This window comes from Typopeltis vanoorti, chromosome 16 (genome assembly GCF_054136105.1).
Source record: "Typopeltis vanoorti isolate ZY-2024b chromosome 16, IOZ_Tvanoo_1.0, whole genome shotgun sequence".
Lineage (NCBI taxonomy): Eukaryota > Metazoa > Arthropoda > Arachnida > Uropygi > Thelyphonidae > Typopeltis > Typopeltis vanoorti.
Window position 1 is genome coordinate 71,836,297 of NC_143564.1, and position 25,035 is coordinate 71,861,331.

At 34.2% G+C, this 25,035-nt stretch overlaps 1 protein-coding gene across 6 annotated transcripts in view; it reads right to left on the reverse strand.

Annotated features, from left to right (window-relative positions):
• polybromo (protein) overlaps positions 1-25,035 on the reverse strand; it is a 686,480-nt gene that overhangs the window by 101,154 nt on the left and 560,291 nt on the right. For 4 of the 6 annotated variants that reach the window (XM_090406695.1, XM_090406694.1, XM_090406692.1 and 1 more), the window contains 4 exons: positions 19,259-19,313; positions 12,104-12,196; positions 6,343-6,395; positions 5,552-5,686 (listed from right to left, as the gene is read on the reverse strand). In XM_090406695.1, coding sequence (XP_090262821.1) covers positions 5,552-5,686; positions 6,343-6,395; positions 12,104-12,196; positions 19,259-19,313 — 336 coding nt within the window. The remainder of the gene's footprint in view (positions 1-5,551; positions 5,687-6,342; positions 6,396-12,103; positions 12,197-19,258; positions 19,314-25,035) is intronic. The other 2 variants (XM_090406697.1, XM_090406696.1) reach the window with 1 other exon arrangement.

Consider the following 25,035-nt stretch of genomic DNA (forward strand, 5'->3'; position numbering starts at 1 on the left):
TCAAAACTTCTAGATGTCTGTCTGATGTAATTAATACCGCATGAACAGGGTATGCTATAAACTCCAGAGTATTTGTAGAAAGGATGGGTATCTTTCGGTGATGTTATAAACTTTTGAATGGTTTCGATAGATTTGAAGGTTACTCTGATATTATATGGTTTTAGAAGAAGAGTTAATCTTTTGGATATGGTACTAACAAATGGAATTGTTATGTCCTTTGAAAATGCTGACAGATATCAGTCAGTGAAACGTCAGATATTAAACTATTATTTACTTGACTAACATACAGAATTAAGTCTTTAATTTATTAACACATCCTTTATGTTCCAGGGTAGACAAAAGGTGTGTTTTATGTGTACCTTTCATTTTCTGGATTTTATCCATACAGTTTTTTTGCACTGGTTGTTTGATTAATTGATGATGTAAATTGGATCCAAGATTGCTTTTGAATCTGATGCCTCACATAACGTGCTTTGGCCAGAGCACATTTAAAAGCTATTAGATTTGATATGGGAGGATATCTATGAAATATATCCCATGCTCTGTCTTGGCTGCTTGGCAGTCTACCAAGAGTTTGGATAGAGTGGAAATCGAGAGGATGTTTTTGGAATTGAGGCTGTTTCTGCCTGTACAAGATAGCTTGTTATATACTTCACTGTTTCATTGATAGGTGTTTGACTGATAGCCTAAGCATTAATTTTGCAACATAGGTAAAGTACTCCAGCCAGTCTGGTCCATTTTACACATGGGCATCCATGTGGGAGAACATAATTCCTGTGAAGACAGTGCAAATCCTATCCTATCCTTTTCATCCGTCCCTTAGGATGGGTTGAGTCCCCTCCTAATGAGGGGTTACTGCGAATTGATGCAGCCGGTTTACCACTCCTCTGCTGCATTCCCTAAGGGCGATATTCATGGCTGTAATCCATGTGTGTTCATGGGCTGGTTTGCCTGCTTGCAGGATGAAAAACCCTAGATAAACTGGTGGTAAAACCCTGCTGTCCACGCCCAAGACCAGCTAACTTGGCTATGGCTGAGGAAGATCCCTAAGCTCCTCATGTCATCGACGGGAATCGAACCTAGGACACTCCTTCCCCAGGCATATGGTTGCAAAGCGCATAGTCACTAGGCTAACCGCATGAAACTACAGTGCAAATAACAGGAAAATGACTGCTTCCATCTCTTCAACATCTCACTTGAGCAGTGGAAATATTGCAGGAGAGCAGATTGTAAGATCTATTGCAGAATACGAGTGCATAGGCATATGGAAGAAGGTATTGGCCGATTGTTAAAAAATGGTAGAAGTCAAGACTGTTGAGCATTCACCCAATGATATGACCTTGTCCATTCATCTTGGCACTATCCCACAGAGTGTTGTGTCCATTAAAGTTACCCATAAGGAGTATATGAGCTGAGGTAGTTGCAATATAAGAGTATTAAGTTTGATCTCATATAATGCATAACCTGGTGGTAAACATATAACACATACTGTAATAAGAAATCCCACGGATAAGTGCATTGCTACTGCTTCCAGAGCAGTATTAAGTTGGACAATATGGAAAGGAGTATGATTGCTAACTAGGATATCCACTCCACCATAAGCAGGACCATCTCCAGTTGTGTCCTGATGAACAATAGTGAAATTCCTTAAAGTGGGGATTCTCACTGGGTTTTAAATATGTTTCCTATAGACAAGAAACTGAAAGAATTATGTTTCTGCAGCAGAATCTTGATATCATTGATATTCTGGTGAAACCTACAACAGTTACACTATAAAATTTTTCCCATTGTTTTGGCTTGTAGACCTCTGATTTTCAAGAGGCTGAGGGCTTACTTTTATCAGGTTTATATTTATCAATTGATTTTTTGGAAGTATGGATGGCCAGTGTCCATCTGATGTCTAATATCATTTGGTAGGTTTAATTTACTTTCAGCAGATGCCAAAGTATGTATTTTTTTCTGTGTGTGTGTGTGTGTGTGTGTGTGTGTGGGGTATCTTTAAGTGATATTCTAACCATAAATTTTATGACAAGTAGTTCTCATCTAATGGGACCATTTCAGGAGTGAGACTGTAGGTTATGTGACTAATACACTTCACAAGAAGAAGCACTCATGATCATAAACGCTCAGGCATGGTCCCAGAAATTATCTCAGAAATTATCAAATGGCGGATAAGTTTGAGTCGTTGTCGATAATTTCTTAACTGCCACCTTCTCAGCATAATAGGATTTTAGGACAAGTATGGTGGTAGCAAACTTCCTTTTTGCATCCTGATATGATATATTTTGTTCTGTTTCATCCTTCTACTTCTGATCTGCACAGGAGTAGGCTGGATGATCTCTCTGACAGTTGATATGTGTTGCTTTCTTTGCAGAGCAAGGGTTGCTATCATGCTCTTTTACTACCACGTTGGGCACAGTGGTAGAGCTAAGACAGGCAGTTTGGGCATGTCTATATTGCAGATATTTAAAGCATCTTCGTGGATTAGAGATGTACAGCCTAACATGAGAAGATATATCCAGCTTGTAAGGATATATCTAAGTAAGGATAATGCTCCTGATTGGAACCCACTGACTGATCAAAGCTTAAAGATCATTCCCTGATCTTTAAGCTTTGAACATATCTCCTCATCTGGAACACCAAGGAGATCCCATTCTGATATCACTCTCCTAGAAGAGTTCAGTGTTTTATGAGGTGTCACTATAATTGGTATTCCACTCACTGATGCTACTTTTAGTAATTTTTCCAAGTGTTGTAGACTAGATGTTTCCACAAGGATATCACCAGAATGTAGTTCCTCTTGTATTGGGAGATACTGCTAGTCTTTCTAAATCCTTTTGAATAAAGAAGAATAACATTTTTCCTATTGGCTTTTCGCCTGTTGCATGGATGATTAAAAACACTGGTATATTTATACTGGTATCACGTCTTCTGTTTCTTACTTCTGTATCTGCAGTATCAGTACTTGATAGGGACCTTGACAGGATCCCTGAAATATATGAGGATGAGGAATTCATGCTCAACAGATTTTCTGTTTGGTACACCCACCCACCACAGAACCACACATGGACACCCACTAACTGGCAAACAATGGCTGTGCTTTGAGGGTGGAATGCCAGGGTTAACCCAAACCATGGGATAGAAGACTTACTGCAACACTATTGACCCCCACAGGCAAACCCACTAACTGATTAATCCTGGCTTGGTCTTCCAAGCTCAACTATAGCTTTATAGAACAGAAAAAGGCATATGATTAGGAGAGAAGGAAAAATTATTCAAAACAGGACATTATACAGAGTAATATATAGTCTATATTTAAGTTGTTACTCAGAAGTTAGGACTACAGGATGTACAGTAAGAGTGTGTAAATGATAGATTTAATGGTGGGATATGCTCCGAGAAATTGATCAGACTAGGAATCTTGGAGATTTACCAGAGAGGAAGTTGAACTTTAAGGGTCATATAGGAAAGATTGCAAATACAACTCAGAGGGTAATTGCAATGTTGTAATGAGACTTGACATGTAAAGATAAGTCATTCTGCCTCTTTACAAGTCCTTGATAAGACTATCATTGGACTATTGCACATAGGTCTGTTCTCCTAGTTTCTGTGGTGATTCTGATACACTGGGGGTGCAAAGGAGAATGTTAAAAATGATATCAAAATTGTGACATACTGATTATGAAGACAGATTGAGAATTTGCAGACTGTAGTCACTAATAAACAGGAGAAAAATGGAGTAATATGATTGAGACCTATATACTTCTGAAAGGCTTACACAGAATACCAATAAATAGAATTTTTCATTTTATGGAGGGTGGGAAAAGGATGAGGGCTAGATTTTGTTCTCATAGAATGGTGCATGATTGAAATGGATTGCCTTTGGATGTTGTTTGTGCAAGTAGTGTGAATAAATGAATTCAAGAACAGGTATGATAGTTGGTGCAGGTAGTATGTAGCCTCCCTCGATGAGTCTCAGACTCCCTAGAGGTCTATCTTAATAATAATAATATTACATCAGTATATTAACATGCCAAAAGTTATTAGAACACAGTAAATATGTCTAACAATGCTACATAGTACATTATTGCAGGAGCTAGAAGATCATCTAATGAATTCCAAAGATTTGGATCTTATACTGGAGTATAAGATGACCCTGTTTCAGCAGTCTTTTTGAACTTTAAAAATTGTTTTATATACAACACATATATATGGCAGCTTAGATCTATATTGTTAACTTTATAGTAGTATTACTAATATGGGATGCGAGGAAAAACCAAATTTTATGAATTCTGAAGATCATATAACTAATTAAGAATGTGTGTTTACAAGGAATTAATTTTATCAGAAACATTTGATTGATATGCAGAAACAGTAAATTCATCTCCCTGCGGATAAGTATAATGTTATGCATTATACATATCCGCAAGGAGATATATTTTGCATTATGGGAGATACTGAGATAGGAGTGATGTAAGCTTGCTCCACCTTTGCAACGAGTTTCCCAGTGTTGTACTACCTTACCCCAGTCCTGAAGATACTTTCAGGTGCAAACTTTGTTTGCTCACACTTGGATAAAGGATTAAACTAAATTTATTATAGTCTAACCAAGTGAAAAATAAACTTTCAATATCTTTCTCTAAATCCAGAGTAATTTAATAAAAAAGGTGGCACACCTTTTGGCAACTCCTACAGGTAGAGATGACCTTGCTATTGCTTCTGCCTGGTATCTCCACACCTGGGCCTGGCTCCCACTGAAGAGACCTCAATAAAGGTCAAAACTAGTCTGAGTAGTGGCCATTCCCTTAATGCATAACATTATACATATCCGCAAGGAGATGTGTTTTGCATTATGGGAGATACTGAGATAGGAGTGTTGGTATCTTGCTCCACCTTTGCAACGAGTTGCCCGGTGTTGTACTACTTTACCCCAGTCCTGAAGATACTTTCAGGCGCAAACTTTGTTTGCTCACACTTGGATAAAGGATTAAACTAAATTTATTAATGCAGAAACAGAATTTGTAGTACGAGTTTAATGCCACAACAGAGATGATAAGAATTGAGTGCATGCAGGCCCGCACACACTTATGTATATAAAACATGAAGAAATATTATGAAACTTGATAATTAGAGCTACCAGCTATATTACTTTCATTCCTTCTTAACTAAAAGTTTCATTGTCCTGTAATGAAAAACAAAACAAGGACAAGGTACTTAACATTGTATATTACTGCTCACTGATATTTGAGTTTATATATGTGAATGTTGAACCATTTCCATTTTCTTATTTTACTTAGATAGGGAGCAAGAATTGTTTTTAAAACACTGGATCCAAATAAAGGCAATGATGCCAATATCTTGTGAAAATCATAAAAATGAATACAGAGATATCAAGAAAAATAATTTATATATAAACAAAACAACATTAAAAGACTACTTATCATCCCTAATGATATCCAACTAAAACAGGCATGCAATTCAAACACAGCAAATTACAGAATATGGCATACAAACAAAAAACACTGGTTATTAATTTTTTCATTAGGCTTACCTTGTGGAAGGTAAGATGGAGGTGCATACAGCTCAGTATGAAGAAGGCGAGTGTAGTGAGATGTGTAAGGCATTCCATGATGTAAAGAGGGAATGGGAGGAAGGCCAGAGTATGGGCCTGACAGATAACACATATCTGCAAATCATGCAGGAAGAAAATAAACCATGCAGGCTATAAACTGTGTGTGTATATGAAAGAGAAAGTGCCCAGCAGCATTGCATATATACTACATATATATATATATAATATATATATACTACACATACATCATGCATACAGACAAATTAACACACACACACACACACACACACACACACACACACACACACACACACACACACACACACACACACATCTGTAGCTGTTTAAACAAAGTAAACAAAAAAAAAAGCTTTCAAAATATTTAGCATGCATAATAACTTAACTCAGGAAGCAAACATTTCATTTCAAAACAAAGCACGTTCTCAGTTTTCTGCTCTAGTAACATTTATGCAAAAATTAAATGTAAATGAAAAGTCTACTTTTACATTTAATGATCTATAACTAGATAATATGGTAACCATTCCTAAAACTGATACAGCATACCAATGATTGGTGTGTGTGTGTGTGTGTGTAATTAATTTTAGCAGAATTATTATACGCTGATCTGATGAAATAAAATATTTATAATAATTATAATCTTTGCAATGCTAAAAGACCAATAACTAAAAGATATCTATAGAACTAAATTTTTGCAATAACATAAAGGAGTAATACTGCTGCAATATATAAAATATTTAGAAAGCACTCACTATTTGTTGATGACCCTGGGGATCCAGCTGGCCTTCTTGATGGTACAAAGTTCCTTCAATCATAGAGAAATCAAGATCAAATTAATTTGTTTCTGAATTTTCTATAGAAATCATCGATTATCCAGCTATTTATAACAGAATGCTATTTTAAGACTGTTTCAAATATTTTTCTTATTAAAATTCACTAAAAATGGTTTATGTCATCCACAAAAGGAGCTAATGTTTTATGATATTAATAACTGACTTTCTTGGGATTTACATTTTTAAATATGATTCCAGGAAATGTTTGTGTTTATACACGAAGGAAAGGTTATGTTTATTTATTTTTTCTTTTTAATGAAATAAATCCAAAAAAGTGGTGTGAAGTTTGACAGTTCCACACCAGAGGTCTCTGATTACAGTTCCCAAAAGGGTACAGTGTCACATTGCAAGAGATATTAGCATGCAGTGAGTGAGTTTGGGAATGTAGAAAAATGTACTCTCTCTCTCTCTCTTAGTAATGTCATGCTGCAAAACCTGAAGCCATCTTTGTTAAAGGTAGTCTTACGCAAGAATAGATATAGAGATTCAGAGAATGGTTTCCCTCTCTTGAATGACCAAGCAAATCTGACTATTTGGCTTCCATCTATTTACCAACCAGAAGGAACACCTGAGAGGACATTGCAATAGTCAATCTGTGATTTAATTAATAAGAAGCATAGTTCTATCATGATGGATTTGTTAAACTATCTGGATGCTGTCAGAAGCATGTGGACTGCAGAAGTGATAATAACATTGAAAAATAAGGGTATAAGATCGCAGAAGAAAGTGAATTTTTTTTCTGCATCCTCTTCATTCTTATGACCATTTTTTATTCAATTGCTTCACAATTTTCCAGTTTTGGAGGGTTTTAAAATTAATCACAACTTATTTCCAGATTGTTCCAATCCGTGATTTTTTTTAGTACCATTTGAATGTTCAAGGTATATACTTTATTATTATTATTATGTGACACCTCCAGAGAGTCCAAAGACTCATCGAGGGAGGGCACTTACTCTACAACTCTCTGTCTCCACCACTAAATCCACAAACTACAATGAACTGCATCTACACCGATGCCACCTACTTCCCATCACCAGCACTAGTATTTTCACAGACAGTCATAAACATCCATGCCGATGGTGGGATTCAAACCCGCAGCCTGGGTTGGAGAGCAGATATGCTAACTGCTCGGACAACAAGACCAACTGATTATGATTTATTCTTTTAATTTTCAGACAAACTATTTTTTTCTTAAATGACCACCTGTTTTAGGTGTTCCAAGTGTATTTTTCTCCATTTTGTACTCTCCTCTTTCTTGATCCATAATTCCGTTTTTTTGTGTTTCACTTATGTAGTGGAATGTGTATGCCCAAAATAACTCTGATTGGAGTGTTTCTTCTACAAAAAAAATTACTTCAAAGTTTTCAAAAAATTAAAAGTGGTTGACTTTGAAGCCCAAAAAAAAGTGTGTGTATGGGAGTGGGGGAGGACCAAATAAAAACTGAAACTTATGAGAAGGTCATGATAAGTGGCTATATAGCAAAACTGGTCCCTCTTGAAATTGATCTCTTATGCCTAGACAGGCTTTTGAAAATTAAGAAAAGTCTTAAATTACTGGTAATTTTTGCTTGATATAATAGGAAAGAAGATGACTCTATTTGGGTAGATAATGTCAGCATATTCAAGAACATCAACATGCAATTTCTAGGACCTTCTCATTAGCATGAAGTAAGCCAATTACAAGTTGAGAGTTTTTACATGTCATCAGTATTAAGCATAAAAGCAGAATAAACATTAAAAAAAAAGTTTTTACTTTTATCAGTAATTTAACTATGCAGGCGATGCAACTTCATAATCACTATGGTTTGCAAAGAACAGATGCACTGAACTTCAAAATCCTTATAAAATTTTGATATATTTTAACCAATTTTACTTTGTCAAGCAATAAAAATAACTGGTTCTCTGCCATTGAAATGTAATTTATTTTTCTTTTGGAAAAATAATAATTGCAATATATCAATTCTAACAGCAATTCTAGAATAAGTCAATTTTAATTTTAACAGTTACCATTGTAAACACATAGTAGATATAATCACTCATTTGTACTGAAATAATCTCTCATGCTCAAGTGACTGCAAGAAGTTTAAAGCTCTCTGAAGTAGAATAATGGCAGGCAGCAACACCTCTCTAATTGTGTGTGACGGAGCTCTAAATAGATTCTTGGGATGTCAATTTTCTCTGCTTTTTCAAATCTTACTTTAAGCAGCTTGCCTTAATGTTTAGTATGTTCACTGGATACAAAAAAAAAAAAAGTTTATATACCAGGAATGTTGCTGGAACAGATGTAAAAGATAGTTGGGATGATAAGATGCAGGTTTCAATAGTCCTTAGACAGTTTACATTTGTGAACCATTTAATATTTCTCTCTACCACCATCATGTGTTCTTGCCACTCTGTGAATAAATACACAAAAAAGTGCCACTCTGTGAATACAGATTGTTTATCAAAACAATCATTTTCTTTTAAATGTATCATAAATGGATGCAGTATAGCTTGTTTATCCAGTGAAATGAGTGCATTATCTTCATGAATCACAAGGGTTTAGTTTTCTGAAAACTCTCCTAAAAATATACACTCAGAATAAATGGTTTTATTTATTTATTTTAAAACTCGAACTGGCTTTCTGCAATGAAATGATGGGCTTTTAATTAATCAACTTTTCCTTGAAATCAATCAAAAACTCTTCCATAGTTTTCAGCACAGTGACAACTTCACATCAGTTAACATCTCATTCTCATCACAAACTTATCTATGACACTGACCCCTCCTCTTCCTGCAGGACATTCCTGGCAATGTGAAAGAAACCAAATTTTCTTGGAATCGTTAAAAACAATCATCTTAATAAAAATTTGTAAGACGCTTTGAAATTAGCTGCCATCATTACTTTTACATTCGATGTACTACATGCACACATGAGCTAACACACACAGATTTTGTCTGTGTGTTAAAGTAACATAAGTAACACACACAGACAAACACTCCTACTTCTAACCTTCCTTTCCATGGTTGGACTACTGCTTCCACTCATCCAAAGACCTCACATGAGTGAGTCAAATTATCATCATGGGCATTCCCCATTCCATCCAAAATTCCTGCTTACTTTCCAAGTCCACAGGTTAAGAAAAAAAAGGTGTACCAAAGCAGTTGAAGAAAAAAAAAAAAATTATGCACACCACAGGTGGCTTGCAACAAGAACTCCAGATTTAGTCTATGCTAAAGCACACAATAACTGCAAAATAATCATCAACAACACTGGCTATGTGGATAAGAGGGTGGCTGCTGGACAGATATAAAAAAAGTGGTATATGGAAGGAAAGAATCTCGGCAAAAAAAATGTGACTAGTGGTGCACTGCAAGGTTCAGTGCTGGGATCACTACTGTTTAATTTGTAAATAAATGATATACGAAATAACCTGAAAGGAAATATTCAGTTGTTTGCTGAGGATGCAAAATTAGACAGAGTAATACTTAATCAAGGCAATGCAGAGAGCTTGCAGGATATTTTAAATAGGCTGTATAAGCAAAAGATAATGGGTATCAGTTTAATGTGGAGAAATGTAAAGTTATACATTTAGGGATAAACAGATTACAAGTTGTGTACCACATTGATGGAATTGTACTCCAGGAAATAGCTGAAACTAGAGATTTAGGGGTGTGGTAGACAGAGAGTTAAAGTTTAGAGAACATATTGGTAAGGTAGCCCGTTAGATTACTTGGCTATTGAAGAACACACTAACAAGTAGAGACAATGAAGTTGTTTATCTTTTTTATAAGGCTTTGATATGTCCCCAACTGGATTATTGTGCTCAGGTCTGGGTTTCTTGGGGATGAAGAAGTCATGGAGAACATTCAAAGACAAGCAACCAAAATGGTGAGTGGTCTGTGTAATTTTCCCTATGAGGATAGACTGAGGATGTATGGATTGCAGAAGTTGGTTGATAGGGAAAAAAGAGGGGATATGATAGAAACATCTAAGTTGCTTAAAGGGTTTTATGGGATTGATGCAGGGGAAATGTTTAAACATTTGGCTAGCGGGTCCAATTTTTTAATTTTAGGGAAAAAAGTGAGAGTTATATTTGAGTAAATATGGTATTGACTTTCTATTTATTATCATTATCTCATTAAAAATTGGAAAGGAAATTATTATTATTATTATTTTTAATGTAATTCTCATCCACGAATGGCTACAAACTATGGTACATCAGTACTGTGGGTTGGCTAAGATTTTTTACTTCATTTTTTAATATATATATATATTTGTATTCAGATTTACTCAGAATAATAAAGAATAAGGTTTAATGGGGGACACTACTAGTTTCGTTGGTAAACCAACTTCTTCAGGTTCAAAGTACAAAGAATTATACACAATAATCCAACATAATAACAATAACAGATCTACTAGAAACTGTAGTACAGTTTAAATTGGGGTTTGCACTACAGTTCCAGCTGTATGTTTATGCGTGCGTGTGATATCACGAGAATGCCAGCACTGGACAGCAGTTGAAGAAGTTGGTTTATCAACGAAACTAGTAGTGTCCCCATTAAACTTATTCTTTATTATTCTTGGTGTTTTAGTCATTTAAATTAAATTAATAAACATATATATATATTTAAATAATCCAGAAACCCCAATCTAGAGACTGAACTTTTTTTTCAAGCCACTTCAGAACCCACGATAAGTGGGATGGTGGTGAAATGCCAGGTAATGAAATTCATCTCCTATCTAAAGTCACCTGCAAATATCTATGCCTAAGGGATTCAAACTTCATTAGTTAGAGAGAGTGGACAATTCTATCATCACAAATGTTACCAGGAATCTATGTGGCATTTTAAAATGAATAAGTAAAAATATAAGTAAAAATAAAGACTTTATCAAACAGATTTTTGATCCTAACAGATTTTTTACTTTTACAAAAGTTTATTATTTTCATGCAATTTTATACTTTACAGTAATTTTATAGACAAATGAAGAAAACATTCAATAATGAAAAATTACAACAGAGTGCTAAAAAGTGTCTACAGGTCTAACTGATGCTAATATGTGTATGTTGTGATCATACATATTTGAATAGATGGTCAACACAGATTTTTAGTGAAATTTAAATATCAAAGTAAGATGCTCAGTTTTTTTTATTTTCAAGAAAAGTATGTGTAACTACTTTGGCTTAAAGCAAGTTGCAAAAAAGATTGCGCTTATTTGTCAACCAAACATGTCCTAAGTCATATAATAAAAAGCAAATCATAATTGCGATTTACAAGGATTTGTTGATGATCATCTAAGCAAGTAATCAATAACTAACAAATACTGAAGGGGGGGGGGTCACAAATTGATACAAAACTGTTGATAACTATTGAACAAAGCTTTCTCTACAACACATGCATGCAATACAAATCATGCTGATGCAAACAACATGAAAGTCCAAAGAAGGAACAATCATTATCTCACTATTCACTAATATTAACGGTAAAGTGGGCAACTCTAGTGGAACTATATTTTCTTGCTTGTCTGAAGCAATAAAAAATAACAGTTCACTTTAATATTAATCTGTGACATCATATAATAAAATATTCATAAATAATTAAAATTAAACTGCCACAACTGATACTTTGAAAAAAAAAAAACATTCATTGAATTTTAATAATTAACAAATGAAAATTTAAGATAAAAAGTCTTCCCTACCTATTTCTACTTTCAGGAGGAACTGATTTTGATGATGCTTTCAGATGAACTTCTTTGCAGTGCCTCAGTAACCTCTGAATATTTGGAAAGGGTCTAAATAGAAATTTAAATTTTAATATGAATACACACACTGCAGATTTAGTTATTAGATTGCATTTTTTCCTTGAAATATATTATTATTATTATTATTATAATGGTGTTTTGGAGTCAGAAGACTTATCGTGGGAGACCCTACATTGGCAAACTAACCATTACTCACACAATACTTATCATACTGCTCTTTAACTCATTCACAGACAAAGCACTCACAACCACCTCTGGCAATGCATTCCACACATTCACCACCTTCCAAGCAAAAAATCTAGTCCTAACACCTTGTTACCTCCGTTCTCTCCCTTCCTGCACTGTACAGAAAAAAATTCATCAGTATCAATCCTATTAAACCCCTTTAATAACTTATATGCTTCTATCATATAGTCTCTCTTACACCTAGCAGCTAGTTTTTGGAGCCCAGATCTTCAATCTATCCTCACAGGAAATATTCCACAGACCTGCAACAATCTACAATCTTTGTCACTCGTCCCTGGATCCTATCCACCACTTTTTCATCACCAAGGAATCCAGGTGACTAAATCTGTGCACAACAGTCCAGATGTGGCCTCATTAATGCCTTATAAAGTGGAACAATAAAAACAACAATATAAAGTGAAACCATGTAATATGATGTGCTGTTTTGACCACCTTTGCAATATGCCCTTTAAACTTCAGTTTTCTGTCCACAATAACCTCCAAGTCCTTTGTCTCGTCAACTTCTTGCAGTTCAGTTCCATTAATATAGTACACAGCATGTGGATCTCATCATCCCAAAGTGCATCACCTTACACTTAGCCATGTTAAACCGATAGCCATTTACCTTAGCCCATACTGCCAGCCTACTTAAGTCATCCTACAAGATATCTACATAATTTGAATTGACTATCGCTCTTCCCAATTTTGCATCTTCAGCAAACAAATGGATATTTCCTTTTAAACTATTTCCAATATCATTAATGTACAAAATAAACAACAGAGGACCAAGTACTGAGCCCAGAGGTACACCTCAGGGTTCAGTACCATTAATATAGTATGCAGCATGTGATCTCATCCTCCCAAAGTGCATCACCTTATACTTAGCCACGTTAAACTGGCAGTCATGCATGCATACAAACTGCATCTTTATTTATTACATTTTATTTTTTTCCCTGTGTACAAAAAGTTGAGTAAGCATATTGATTACATCCACAAAGATTGTTCATGAAACAAATGCAGATTTTACATTGACAGAAGTGAATGACTGATGCCTCTTGCTAAAAAAGACAAGAGCAAACCATGCTTTGATCTGGGTAGTATTTTGAAACTTTTTAAACAGCCCCCCCCACCTCAACTGTCCACACACACACACACACACACACACACACACACACACACACACACACACACACACACACACACACACACACACACAGTAGCAGTTCATTCATCAACCTGGAAAAAAAAATCATCTTGGTCTGGCTTGGATTCATCACTCTATAGAAGCAGTTCCCAACTTATTTTAATTGCAGAACCTTTTTCACCTGGATAAAAAATTTTGGAAACCTGACAATTTTCACTGATTATAAATAAAATACCAAATCAAAATATCAAAAACAATTTACTGAAAATACAAAAAACAGATAAATAATGGAAAAGTAAATATTATTAATTCAAGCTGGTAATTAATGTGAAGGATTAAACTTCTTTTTTTTAATATTCTTTCAAAATTTGGTTTAATTTTGATATTCCATCTGTTCCTATAGACAAATTCTTGTCCAGGTTATGCAACAGCTCTTCAACCTCATTTCATGAAGCTCTAACTCTTCATCTAATGTAGCAGTAGCATTGAGCACCATGTTAATTTGTGTATAAACATACACCTAGTTGAGATATCTCAGCAAAGTGAGCACTCATTAACTGAACAATCTCATTAGCTTCTGACATTCGAGTACCATCTGCATTCAATAAAGTTATTCTTCCATATTCATTCTTTCTTTTACTTGCGGCAGTAGCGATAAAATTTTTTTGCCTTTAGCTTGCATGGCCGATTTCTTTTCATGCTCCAATTTAGCTTTCCTCAGAATACTCATTACTTTTCTGGCCTGAGCTTTATATAACTTTCATAACTCCTCTCACTCTTATTCTCACGATATTCTTTTCACATCATCTTCTTCTTGCGAATTTCTTGCTTAATAAGGTTGGACATCCATTTCCCTCCCAACCTATTTATTCTTTGAACACTAGGGACACATTCAGATACCGCCTCATTTCAGCACTTTTTCAAAGATTCCCATGAATTGCTGACATTTTTCCCATTCAACTTCTTAGAATTAACTTAGGAGAATACAAAGATAGTATTCTCCTAAGTTAATTTCCAGCTTTGTAGTTCAGCATGTAACCTCTTTTAACCGGAGCATCAATACAATTAGATACTTCCCAAGAAAGTACAGCATGAGCACCGTCACCAATTGGTGGTAAAATAGCCACATTCTTGACAGAGATCCCTTCTGATGCTATGAACAAATCCACCACTCTTTGACCTTGAGTTCTTTCTTTCACACGCTGCTTGAGAAAGTTGTTTCGCAACAATTGAATAAATTCCTCTTCTTTCTTATCATGAGATTTCTCTTCTACCCAATCAATATTTGGAAAATTAAAGTCACCCATAATGATCATTCGTTTGGTACCCATAAGGCTAAATTGGTGATGCATTTCTTCGTCCCCTGCAAATGAGCCGCCAGATCTGTAGCAACACCCCCACCATATATTTCATTCTGTTAACCACCACTGCACCACCACTCACTGCTACATGGGACATTGTTACCATCATTGTTTTCTTGTGTTTCTACCCTAACTGGACTTAAATCATCTGATATCATTAGTAGCACTCCTCCTCCTCTCTCTTCTGTCATTCCTAAAAATAGTATATCCATTACACTCGATCCCACTTACCATATCTGATTCTGGTTGCCAGGTTTCACTAATGCCAACCATCTTAAGCCATATCGTATTCAATAAAGCAACACCCTCAACCCCTTTGTTTCTAATGCTCCTGGCATTTGTGTATAAACATAATAAATTACCATCTAGTCTATTCTTATAATTAGATATGCAATCCATTTGATCTTGTTCTAGAATTTTCTCTTTTTCCACCGCAGACATACTTAAAATGTCTGAACCCAAAGCATATTTTTCCACCCCTTCGCCACATACATAAACATGTTCAAAGACATTCATATCTTTATCACGTTTGCATACCACAGCTGAACTTTCACACACGTTTTTCCTATTCCTCCCTTGATGATCTAGTTTCCCTGACTCTCTGCATTAGATCTCATACCAAGAAGTAATTTCTCCAAGCTTCTGATGCCAAATGAATTCAAGTGGATCATCCTTCTTATACAAATCTTTTCTACCGTCAAACACACCCCACACATCTAAAAACTCACATCCATATCTTCTACACAGCCTGCATGTGAAATCATTTGCTATCATTGCCCTCTTTCTTAACTCAGTACTGTCATATCTAGGTATTAATCCAATAATTTTTACTATCTCACATTTCTTTCTTGCTTCTTCCAACAGACCTTTTATCTTCTCTCATACTATATATGCCACTACTTAAATTATTTGTACCTACCAGAACTACCATCTCTTTTACTTTTCTTTTTTGGTTTTCAATTGTTTGTGATATTTTTAATTTAATTTAATTTAATTTAATAAAAGTAAATTAGATACTAAATAAAATTACTAAATAAAATAAGTGACAAGTATGATAAATCATACTTGTCACTTATTTTATTTAGTAATTTCTCCAATGTCTCCACTCCATTATTACTCTAACCCATTCCAACTAAATACACTCTTTACTTTTAGTCTGCACCATGTGGACAAACTGATGCTGACAGCAGCAAGTTGTTGAGGCATATTTGTTTAGAGTGTCTACTATCAAGAGAGTATAGTCACTTGCACTTGTGCACACAGTGATGAATTTTTGTAGCAATGCAGATTTAAGCAAATTAATTTAGTGGTCACAATTTCACAGGTTATAGCTAAATGAAAAAAGGGCAATATTAATGTGAAAAATATATTACATTAGTACATTAAACCCTCAAAATGCTACTGTCAAATTAAAGCACATATATTACACATATATTATATGGAGTGGAGTGGAGACATTGGAGAAATTACTAAATATTTCTTTAAAAAGAAACATTTAGATATCCTTGTTATATCTAAATATTTCACTAAGTGCAACTGACATGTTGTTCTTTGATGTTGGTATTGTCAACACATCTGCATATGATGTTATAATTAATGTACTCCTCATCTGAGGAGTTAATTAAAATTAATTAACTCCTCAGATGTATGAGGAGTTAGCTCTAGTAACTCCTCATACATCTGAGATTCTTCATCTAGTGTAAAGGGTAGTGTTGAGTTCCATGTTGCATTCATTCTTTCTTTTACTTGTAGCATAATGATAGAATTCTTTTGGGTTGTCTTTAGCTAGAACAGTGGTTTCTTTTCATACTTAGTTTTCTGTACAATCCTTGTAACTCTTCCGATGAGCTTCATAACTGACATCATCCTTAAGCGCATGAAATTCTTTCCAAATCATCTTTTATGAGAATCTTTTGATTCGTAAGACTGTATATCCATTTTGCTCCTGCCATATTTATTTGAACTCTAGGGGCACATTGATATCCTTCTCATCCGACAACTGGTTTATATTCATGTTACACTTTAAAATGTGTGTGTTATTAGAATTTTAACACTGTATCCCTGATGATGTTGCTGTGACTGAGACAAAATACTGAAATTAATTAAACCTGTTGCTTAATTATCTCTCTTTGTGCTGTAAGTTTAATTTGCACTTTAATTCCATTAAAGTACAACATGAACATAGCATTCTTCTCAGATGGTCATAATTTCCTACTTTTTGTAGTTCCGATGTAAATTTTCCTCAATGGAACATCCACATATATATATTTTTATGCTATTTACTATGGGTAGATTTGCTTGAATGATAAATACCACATTTTAACTCATATACGTTTTTTTATTTATACTAGATGCATTTCCTGTATATGTTTTGCTGTCTATATGGGTAATAGCATCATAAGGAGGTTACTTAACATAAGCAAAAATTGACAAAAAAATTAGTTTTCCAATAGCAGTTAATATCTATAAGTTGAAAAGACTAAAATGATAGCTTAGTCATGAGTATCATTAGGCATGTTATGTGCAGTCCCTACATTGTTGTGTAAAACTATGTATGTATGTGATTGCTGGCATAGGAGAGATCTTTAATGTTACAAATGTTAATTAATGATTTCCAGATGTTCTGAAGGATCATTCCTTGATTTCTATTTAGTGTACCTTTTGAGTGAATGACCTCAGCAGCCTCGTACAACCTGTTGAAGTAATTCTCTTCTAAGTAGGGGCATGGAGGATGCTTGCCAATTGACTGTGTGCAGTACTTTGAGGATGTGTGCTATGAGTCTGGTTTTTTCTTCCCTTTTGTTTTCAACATTGCCTATATGTTCTTTGTTGCAGATTTCAAAACTTCTCTCAGTGTGACCTATGTATATCTTTCCACAAGAACATGGAATCTTGTATATATCTGGATATTTATAAAATGGAACTTTTTTTTTGTTTTTACTTATTTTAAGCAACCTCCCAATGAGCTGTTAGCTATACGGACAGCAAAATATGTAGAGGAAATATATCTAGTATAAATAAAAAAAATACATATGAGTTAAAATCTGGTATTTATCATTCAAGGAACATCAATATACTTAATCACTTCCCAGGTCAATATAATCTGATTATTGTCACCAACTGGAGGCAGAACACTCATGTCTTTAACTGAAACTCCATGACACTATAATCAGGACTACACTCTTTGACCTCAAGTTACTTCTGTCACATGCTGCTTGAGGAACTTATCTCACAACAGCTCAATAAATTTAGCTTTATTCTTATCATGGATTTCACCAATCAATGTTCAGATAATTAAAGCCACCAACAACAATTTTTCATTTAGCACCCAACAGGTAGATTTCGTGATGCATTTCATCGTCACTAGCAAATGATCCAGTAAATCTCCAACAACATTCTGTCATGTGGAAAAATGTTACTAATATTGCCTTAATGGTTTTCTATCCTAATTGGACTAAAATTTGATATCATTTGTAGCACACCCCCACCTCCTCTCCTATCTTGTATATTCTTCTTAAAAATACTTTAGGTAAAAATGCTGTATCCTTTACACTCAATTGCAGTTATCATGGCTTATCTTATGGGTAGTCCATAAGATAAGCCATGAAAGGGTTTAAACAGTTAATAACTTTTTTTATTTATTAATTATTTTCATTATTTTTTATTATAATGAAATATAGAACCTGGAGATTTTTTTTTATTAGTTATGAGTTATTCACATTTTAAACCCCTTTGTGACTTATGAGGGGTGGGTGGAAGAAAGTTCTGATAAACACCTAGAACAAAAATGATATTAAAGCAACTGATATAACCACAAGAAAGAACCTACTAATAGCAGAGTTATGAAGGTAACTTATGTTCTTATATCCTCATATGTTTTTTCTTGTGGTTATATCAGTTGCTTTAATATAATTTTTGTTCTGGGTGTTTGTTAGAACTTGTCAGTCCTCCCTCATATGGACCACCCTGCATATCTGCATATGAGAGCCATATCTCAAACAAATTCTGCCCTGTTCCTGATATTATTATCATTATGAGCACTTACACGGAGTCAGAAAATATTAAAGGATATTTATTACATTAATGATTATTAATTAACTTAAGGAAATCACAAAATACACTAGAATATAAATTAAATTAAACTCTAATATATATTTCCAATATTTCGCCAACGTCACGCTGCCATCTTCAAAGGAACTTAAAATACACTAATGATGATCCACAATACATGAATTGAAATATTTGCAATTAATCTCAACTATGTTTGTGTGTAACTTATGCAGAATTATTGAAACTATGATAGAATTTGATTCCCCCCACGCCAACAACAAAAACAAAATAAATAAATAAAATAATACTTACGGTACATTTTTCTTCACTCTTGAGCAATTTTGCCATAAACACTGGAATTCACCATCTGTAAACATACAAATTAAATAATATATACATTTATGACAAACTATTTAAGCAAAACTTTTTTGGTAAAAACCAATGAAAGACTTGTTTATGTCTTACAGCAACACGGATATTTTCAGATTCAGGAGCAGTTTTCTCATTTTGAAACAAATTTTCAACCAAACATGTTATCTTATAGATTCAATCATTAAAACTGCTTTGATACAAAATATATTCAGCTTTACTGCATCCTACAGCAGACTTACATTATACTCACACATGCAAAGTCAAGTACTTATTATTATTATTATACATCACTGTATGCCAGCCATTTAAGAAAATTATCCTTGTGTTTAGTGTTGCATAAGTATAGCTGCTACTCCTTTAGCCTGACTGCATGAATATAACACCTTGTATCTATTGATTAGAAAGATTTCACCTGTTTTTCTCTTCTGCTTCTTATGTTGAAGATGACAATCTTGAACTCTGCTGATTACTGAGTTTTTGTGTGTGTGTGCACGCATATGTGTTTTAAATATCCACCTCACATTGATAAGAATGGCTCCATTATAAATAATGCATACAGGAAAATGAAATTACTGATAGAGAAAGAGACAGAAGCACCTGAACTTTATTTTTGTTTGAAACATAATGTGAAATGTTAGCTTCTTAAAATTAATATAGAATGCTTACAACATCAAAACAAATATGTAAATATGCATCTCTACTGATTTCTCTGTGCAGCACCACGTAATAGTACTTCAGTTATCTGAACTCCCCATTCTGATAATTGAAGAGTCAAATAAATGGTATATATTTCCTTGTGCACATAAAACAGATTAAGGTCACACAACAAGCATTATTTTAGTATTTCTGGTTTCTTTCCAATATATTTACTTTTGAGGAATATTTTTTCCCAAACTTTAAAAATAAATCTCTTATTTTTCTTATTCCTTCCCTCCTCTTTCACCTTTCGGTGGCGAGGATTTTTCTACATTTAACTGCCTACCGTATTGAGGATAAGGTGCTTAGCCCTATGCCTCCCAGTGTGCCCTATGTTTGTAGATGCATGTGTCTAGAGGCCTTCTTCTAGATTTTTATCTTCTGGTGGTTATCCACCATTTTGAAAGAAACCTTTCAGATAAGTTTATAGGTCTCTGATTCCATTCCTTCAATATTTTTACTCTTCCATCTAAAAAAGAAGGCACATTCTCATTCCAATCTCTACAACAAAAAACAACAAACACCTGTTGCTATTGTCCTGAATGTCTCAGCATTCACTTCAAAATGCCTTAAGATTAACAGTAATCTTCTTGTATGGATAAGAACAGGGTCTCATAATCCATTAAACAACTAAGGTGTCATCTAGGGGTAACAAGTTTCAAGGGAGCAAAAATTGAAACCCTTAAAAATTAATAATTTCATATATTTTATTATTTTATTTTAAACATGCAGACTTGTTTATTAAAGCAATCATTATAACACAGACACGTATAAGCATTTTGGATATCCATTAATTAATTTGTTTACAATTGCTTATAACAATACAGCATATATTCAGAATGAGTTTTTGCAATTGCTAACAATAGATTGTGTATAATTATTGAGTAATATTAATAATGTTTATTTGTGTGATACTGTTATCTTCTGTAGTACATCAAAAATTAAAGTATTGATATCAAAAGAATGATAAATTCAATAAAATCAACAATACAAATGAAATAATTTGCATCAAGATATTCATAAGTTAATAGTTCTTATGAGGCTTGCATGCAAATCTGATTATTAATGCTAATGTAATTCAGGATGAACTTACTATATTATGTAAAAAAAATAATTTAATATAAAACATATTTCATGATATCGCATCACATCATCAGAATAAAAACATAAAGAACAGAATTGTATGAAGCAAGAATGGAATGACAACAGATGTTACGAAGTGTTATCTTTCAATAGCTCGCCAGTCAGTCACATTATAATTAGAAATCTGCAAGAACAGGAGCACTGTTAGGTATTTGTCACCCTTCAGAAATTCGCAACAACATGCCATTTTTTCCCCCCTTAGTGCAATAATTTCAATAATTGGTAAACTTTGTAAACTTCCCCAATACCATAGTGTACAGTTTACTACACCACTGCGTAGGAATTTGTAAGTGTAATCATTAACACTGTAATAAACAACCTTAGCAATGGGCAAGCAGTGCATAGTTCTTTAGTATGCAAAAGTAAAAAGACAATTTAACAAGAAGCATTTAGTAAATAAAAAATAAAAGTATGCTATTTGCATAAAATTGTATTGAGGCACATATACAATTACTAGATTATTCACATAAGGTGAATATGAAGAGCACATGTGTAAAACAGAATGAACCACTAAATCATGAATGCATATACATATATATATATATATGTATATGTTAAAGATACCAAGCTATTTTAAACCTGGTTTTACTCCATTTCCCAAGTAAGCAAACAGACAAATAAGTCAAGTTTGCAACTGCATGTAATGCAAGTCTAGCTGACCCTGCAGGTAGTGCAAGACCAAGGTAACTCATGGTAAAAGTAGAATAAGCTCTGATCACTAATCTTAATATTTACCCATAATGCAAAGCACATCTCCTGAAGGAGATGTATGATGCTTTGTATTAAAGGCAAGGGGCCACTACCCAGACCAGTTTCTACCTTTATTGAGGTCTCATCAATGGGAGCCAGGCTAGAAATATCAAGATTTTAGTAATACAGAGCTTATAAGTATTTTACCAGAACAAGTTACCATAAGGTGTTTTAATCTTATTAAATAAATATCTCAGGAGGAGATATAAATGTAGAAAGTATTTTACATGGCCATCTACTATGATGGCCTTGTCGATCTGCAAATTAGTAGACAGACAAGACAATGAAACAATGCTTAGAATATTGGAAACAATAGCCATAAAATGTGACCCAAACTCTATCAATGTCCACAGGCCCTACATAATCTCCGAGGTTTGGAAGCTTCACAACATAAAATTGAGGTCACAACCCCGACCAATAGGCGATAACACAAACACTTCAAAAGCAGAAGCACCTAACCGACCTGACAAAACATCCACTTCCTCCATGTGTTCAGACGATGACCAAGCATGGTTGAAACGGACCGCACCCCGTCAACCTCCTTTCCCCCCTCTAAAAATCAGTTGCTGTTTTCAACCCCTTTCACACTTTCCCACTCTATATAAATATAAAAAAACGCTCTGCCCATCACTAATAATATAATATATATGTATATATATATATTATTCAAAAAACCTGGGTTTTTTCATTTCTATTTTAATTCTCCCACATTGCCTACCCCCCCCCCCCCCACACACACACAATAGTTTGCACATCACAGAAAGAAGAAAAGTCACAACACCCAGAAAAAGGTATGTGTAAATTTCTCTTCCTTTATGCTACATATATTTATTTTTAAATATACATCTACAATGCCCTAAGAATCCGTGAGTAAAAAGCCAATGACATTTAAACAGGGGCACTACTAAACAGAAGCGGGCAAAATAGCCATAAATATAATAGTTTGTTGATAGGAGTAACATGGGAGTTTTCTCAGAAATAATATCCTATATATATATGAATTTCAAAATCATAAGTTCTCAAAATTTTGAAATTTTTAGACCATCAGTGTGGTTTTGATTAGGCTGATTTCAAAGAGCTTCACAGTATTCTTTGAAGAGGCTCTCAAATTCAAAAGGAGTTTCGTAAAGAATTTTAGTTTTTTTCTATGGATCTGTGGCTAGTAGAAGCTCCCATGTTCTCCAAGATCAGATTTCTCAATTTGGAGAGAAAAAATGGAACTATATATAAAACGTACTCTCTTTTCTGCAGTTAGGGATGTATATTTTTGGGGTGTACACACACACACACACACACACACTCACAGTTTCATTTAGTTATTCTTTTTTTTCCTTTTTTTTTAACATACACTTCTCATATTCACTTTATGTGAATAATCTATTAATTGTATGTAGTCTAACTATAAATTTTATGGAAATAGTATAATTTAATTTTTAATTAATTTTTTTTTAAAAATTTACTGAATTCTTCTTTTTAAACTGTCTCTTTACTTGTGCATCCCAACGAGCTGTGTACTCTTTTGTACAATGATTAAGTTAAAATAATAAATTACACGATAACCACAGTAATTAACTTTAATGAAATAAAGGTATAAATATTTCATACTGAAATTAACAGTACATCATCATCAGTGTAGACAACAAGCAGTTCAAAGGAATGGAATACAAAGTACATAACAGTCAGTGGATTACCAATTAAAAACTGTTGCCACATGCTAGAAATTAATATTAATAAAATATTATTAAATAATTCTTAATGGCTAAGTTTGTTTACTGCTATGTTAGTGACTATGTTTACAGTTTTCTATGGGTTTTAATAGGATCATGTGACTGACCAGGAAGCAGCAGAAAGAAATCACTTTGTAATGTCTATTCTATTTCATTTTCCTTCATTCAATTGTCCATTCTTTTGTATCTTCATTCTGATGAGATCTTATGCATTATATATTAAATTTATATTAAATTCTTTGACATGACAAAATTTCATGCCGGCTGGTGCGTCGCCCGGTTAAACAAGGCCCCTGTTGTTTCCGCCAGGGAACCAGGGCGAACAGTGAAAATTCAGCTACTGGAACAAATCTGAAAACAAACCCCAACTCAACATCATCAGAGTTAAAGATCGGTACTATCAATGTAAGAAGCCTGAATGGCAAAGAAATGGAGCTAGCTGAGGAATTAGATAAGTAACAGATCGACATAATAGGGGTGACTGAAACAAAAAAGACCAAAACTGGTGAGATCTTTCTGAGCAATAAATACAAAATGTTATATTCAGGCAATGACAATCAAGGAAAAGAAGGAGTAGACATAGTATTCAACACAAAATACGAGGCTAATCTTCTTGAATGGCGGTCAGTCTCAAGTAGAGTAATGTGGGCAAATATGAGAATGGGGAACTGGACAATGAGACTTATTTGTGCCTATGGTCCCACAGAAGGGTCTACTAAGGTAGAAGTGGAGGAATTTTTTGAGGCTTTAGAAAAAGCCACTGACACAATGAAAAATCGGTCCTTGTTGGGGATCTAAATAGCAGAGTAGGAAATGACTGTGAGACATACAAAAATATTTTGGGAAAATTTGGAGAAAAGAGCAAAGCTAATAATAATGGCAAATATCTGTTGGATTTCTGCTCAGCACATGGACTGGTTATTACTAACACCATGTTCCAACATAAAAATGTGCACAAATTCACATGGAGAGAAGATGCAAGGAATAAGAAAAGTCTCATTGACTATGTTATTGTTGATAGTGATGTTTTCTCCCTGGTGCAGGACACCAGAGTGTACAGAGGATTTGAAATTGGAAGTGATCACTATCTAGTCTTGAGCAAGATAAAATTGAATTTCATATTGAAAAGAATAACATGTAAGAAAGTTTTAAAGTGAACAAAAGTTGAGCAGCTCTCAGATGTGAACTGTAGACTAAAATACACAAAGATTATTGAAGAAAAAACGAAAGAGTTTGAGAACAGGAATCAAACCTTGGAGATTCAGTGGCAAACTCTGAAGAAAACATTGATTGATTCTGCCAGAGAGGCATGTGGTGAGGTTGTGTGCAAGGATAAAAAAATCAGAACTCCCTGGTGGACACAGGAAGTTAAAGAGGCAGTGAAGGAAAAGAAGAAAGCAT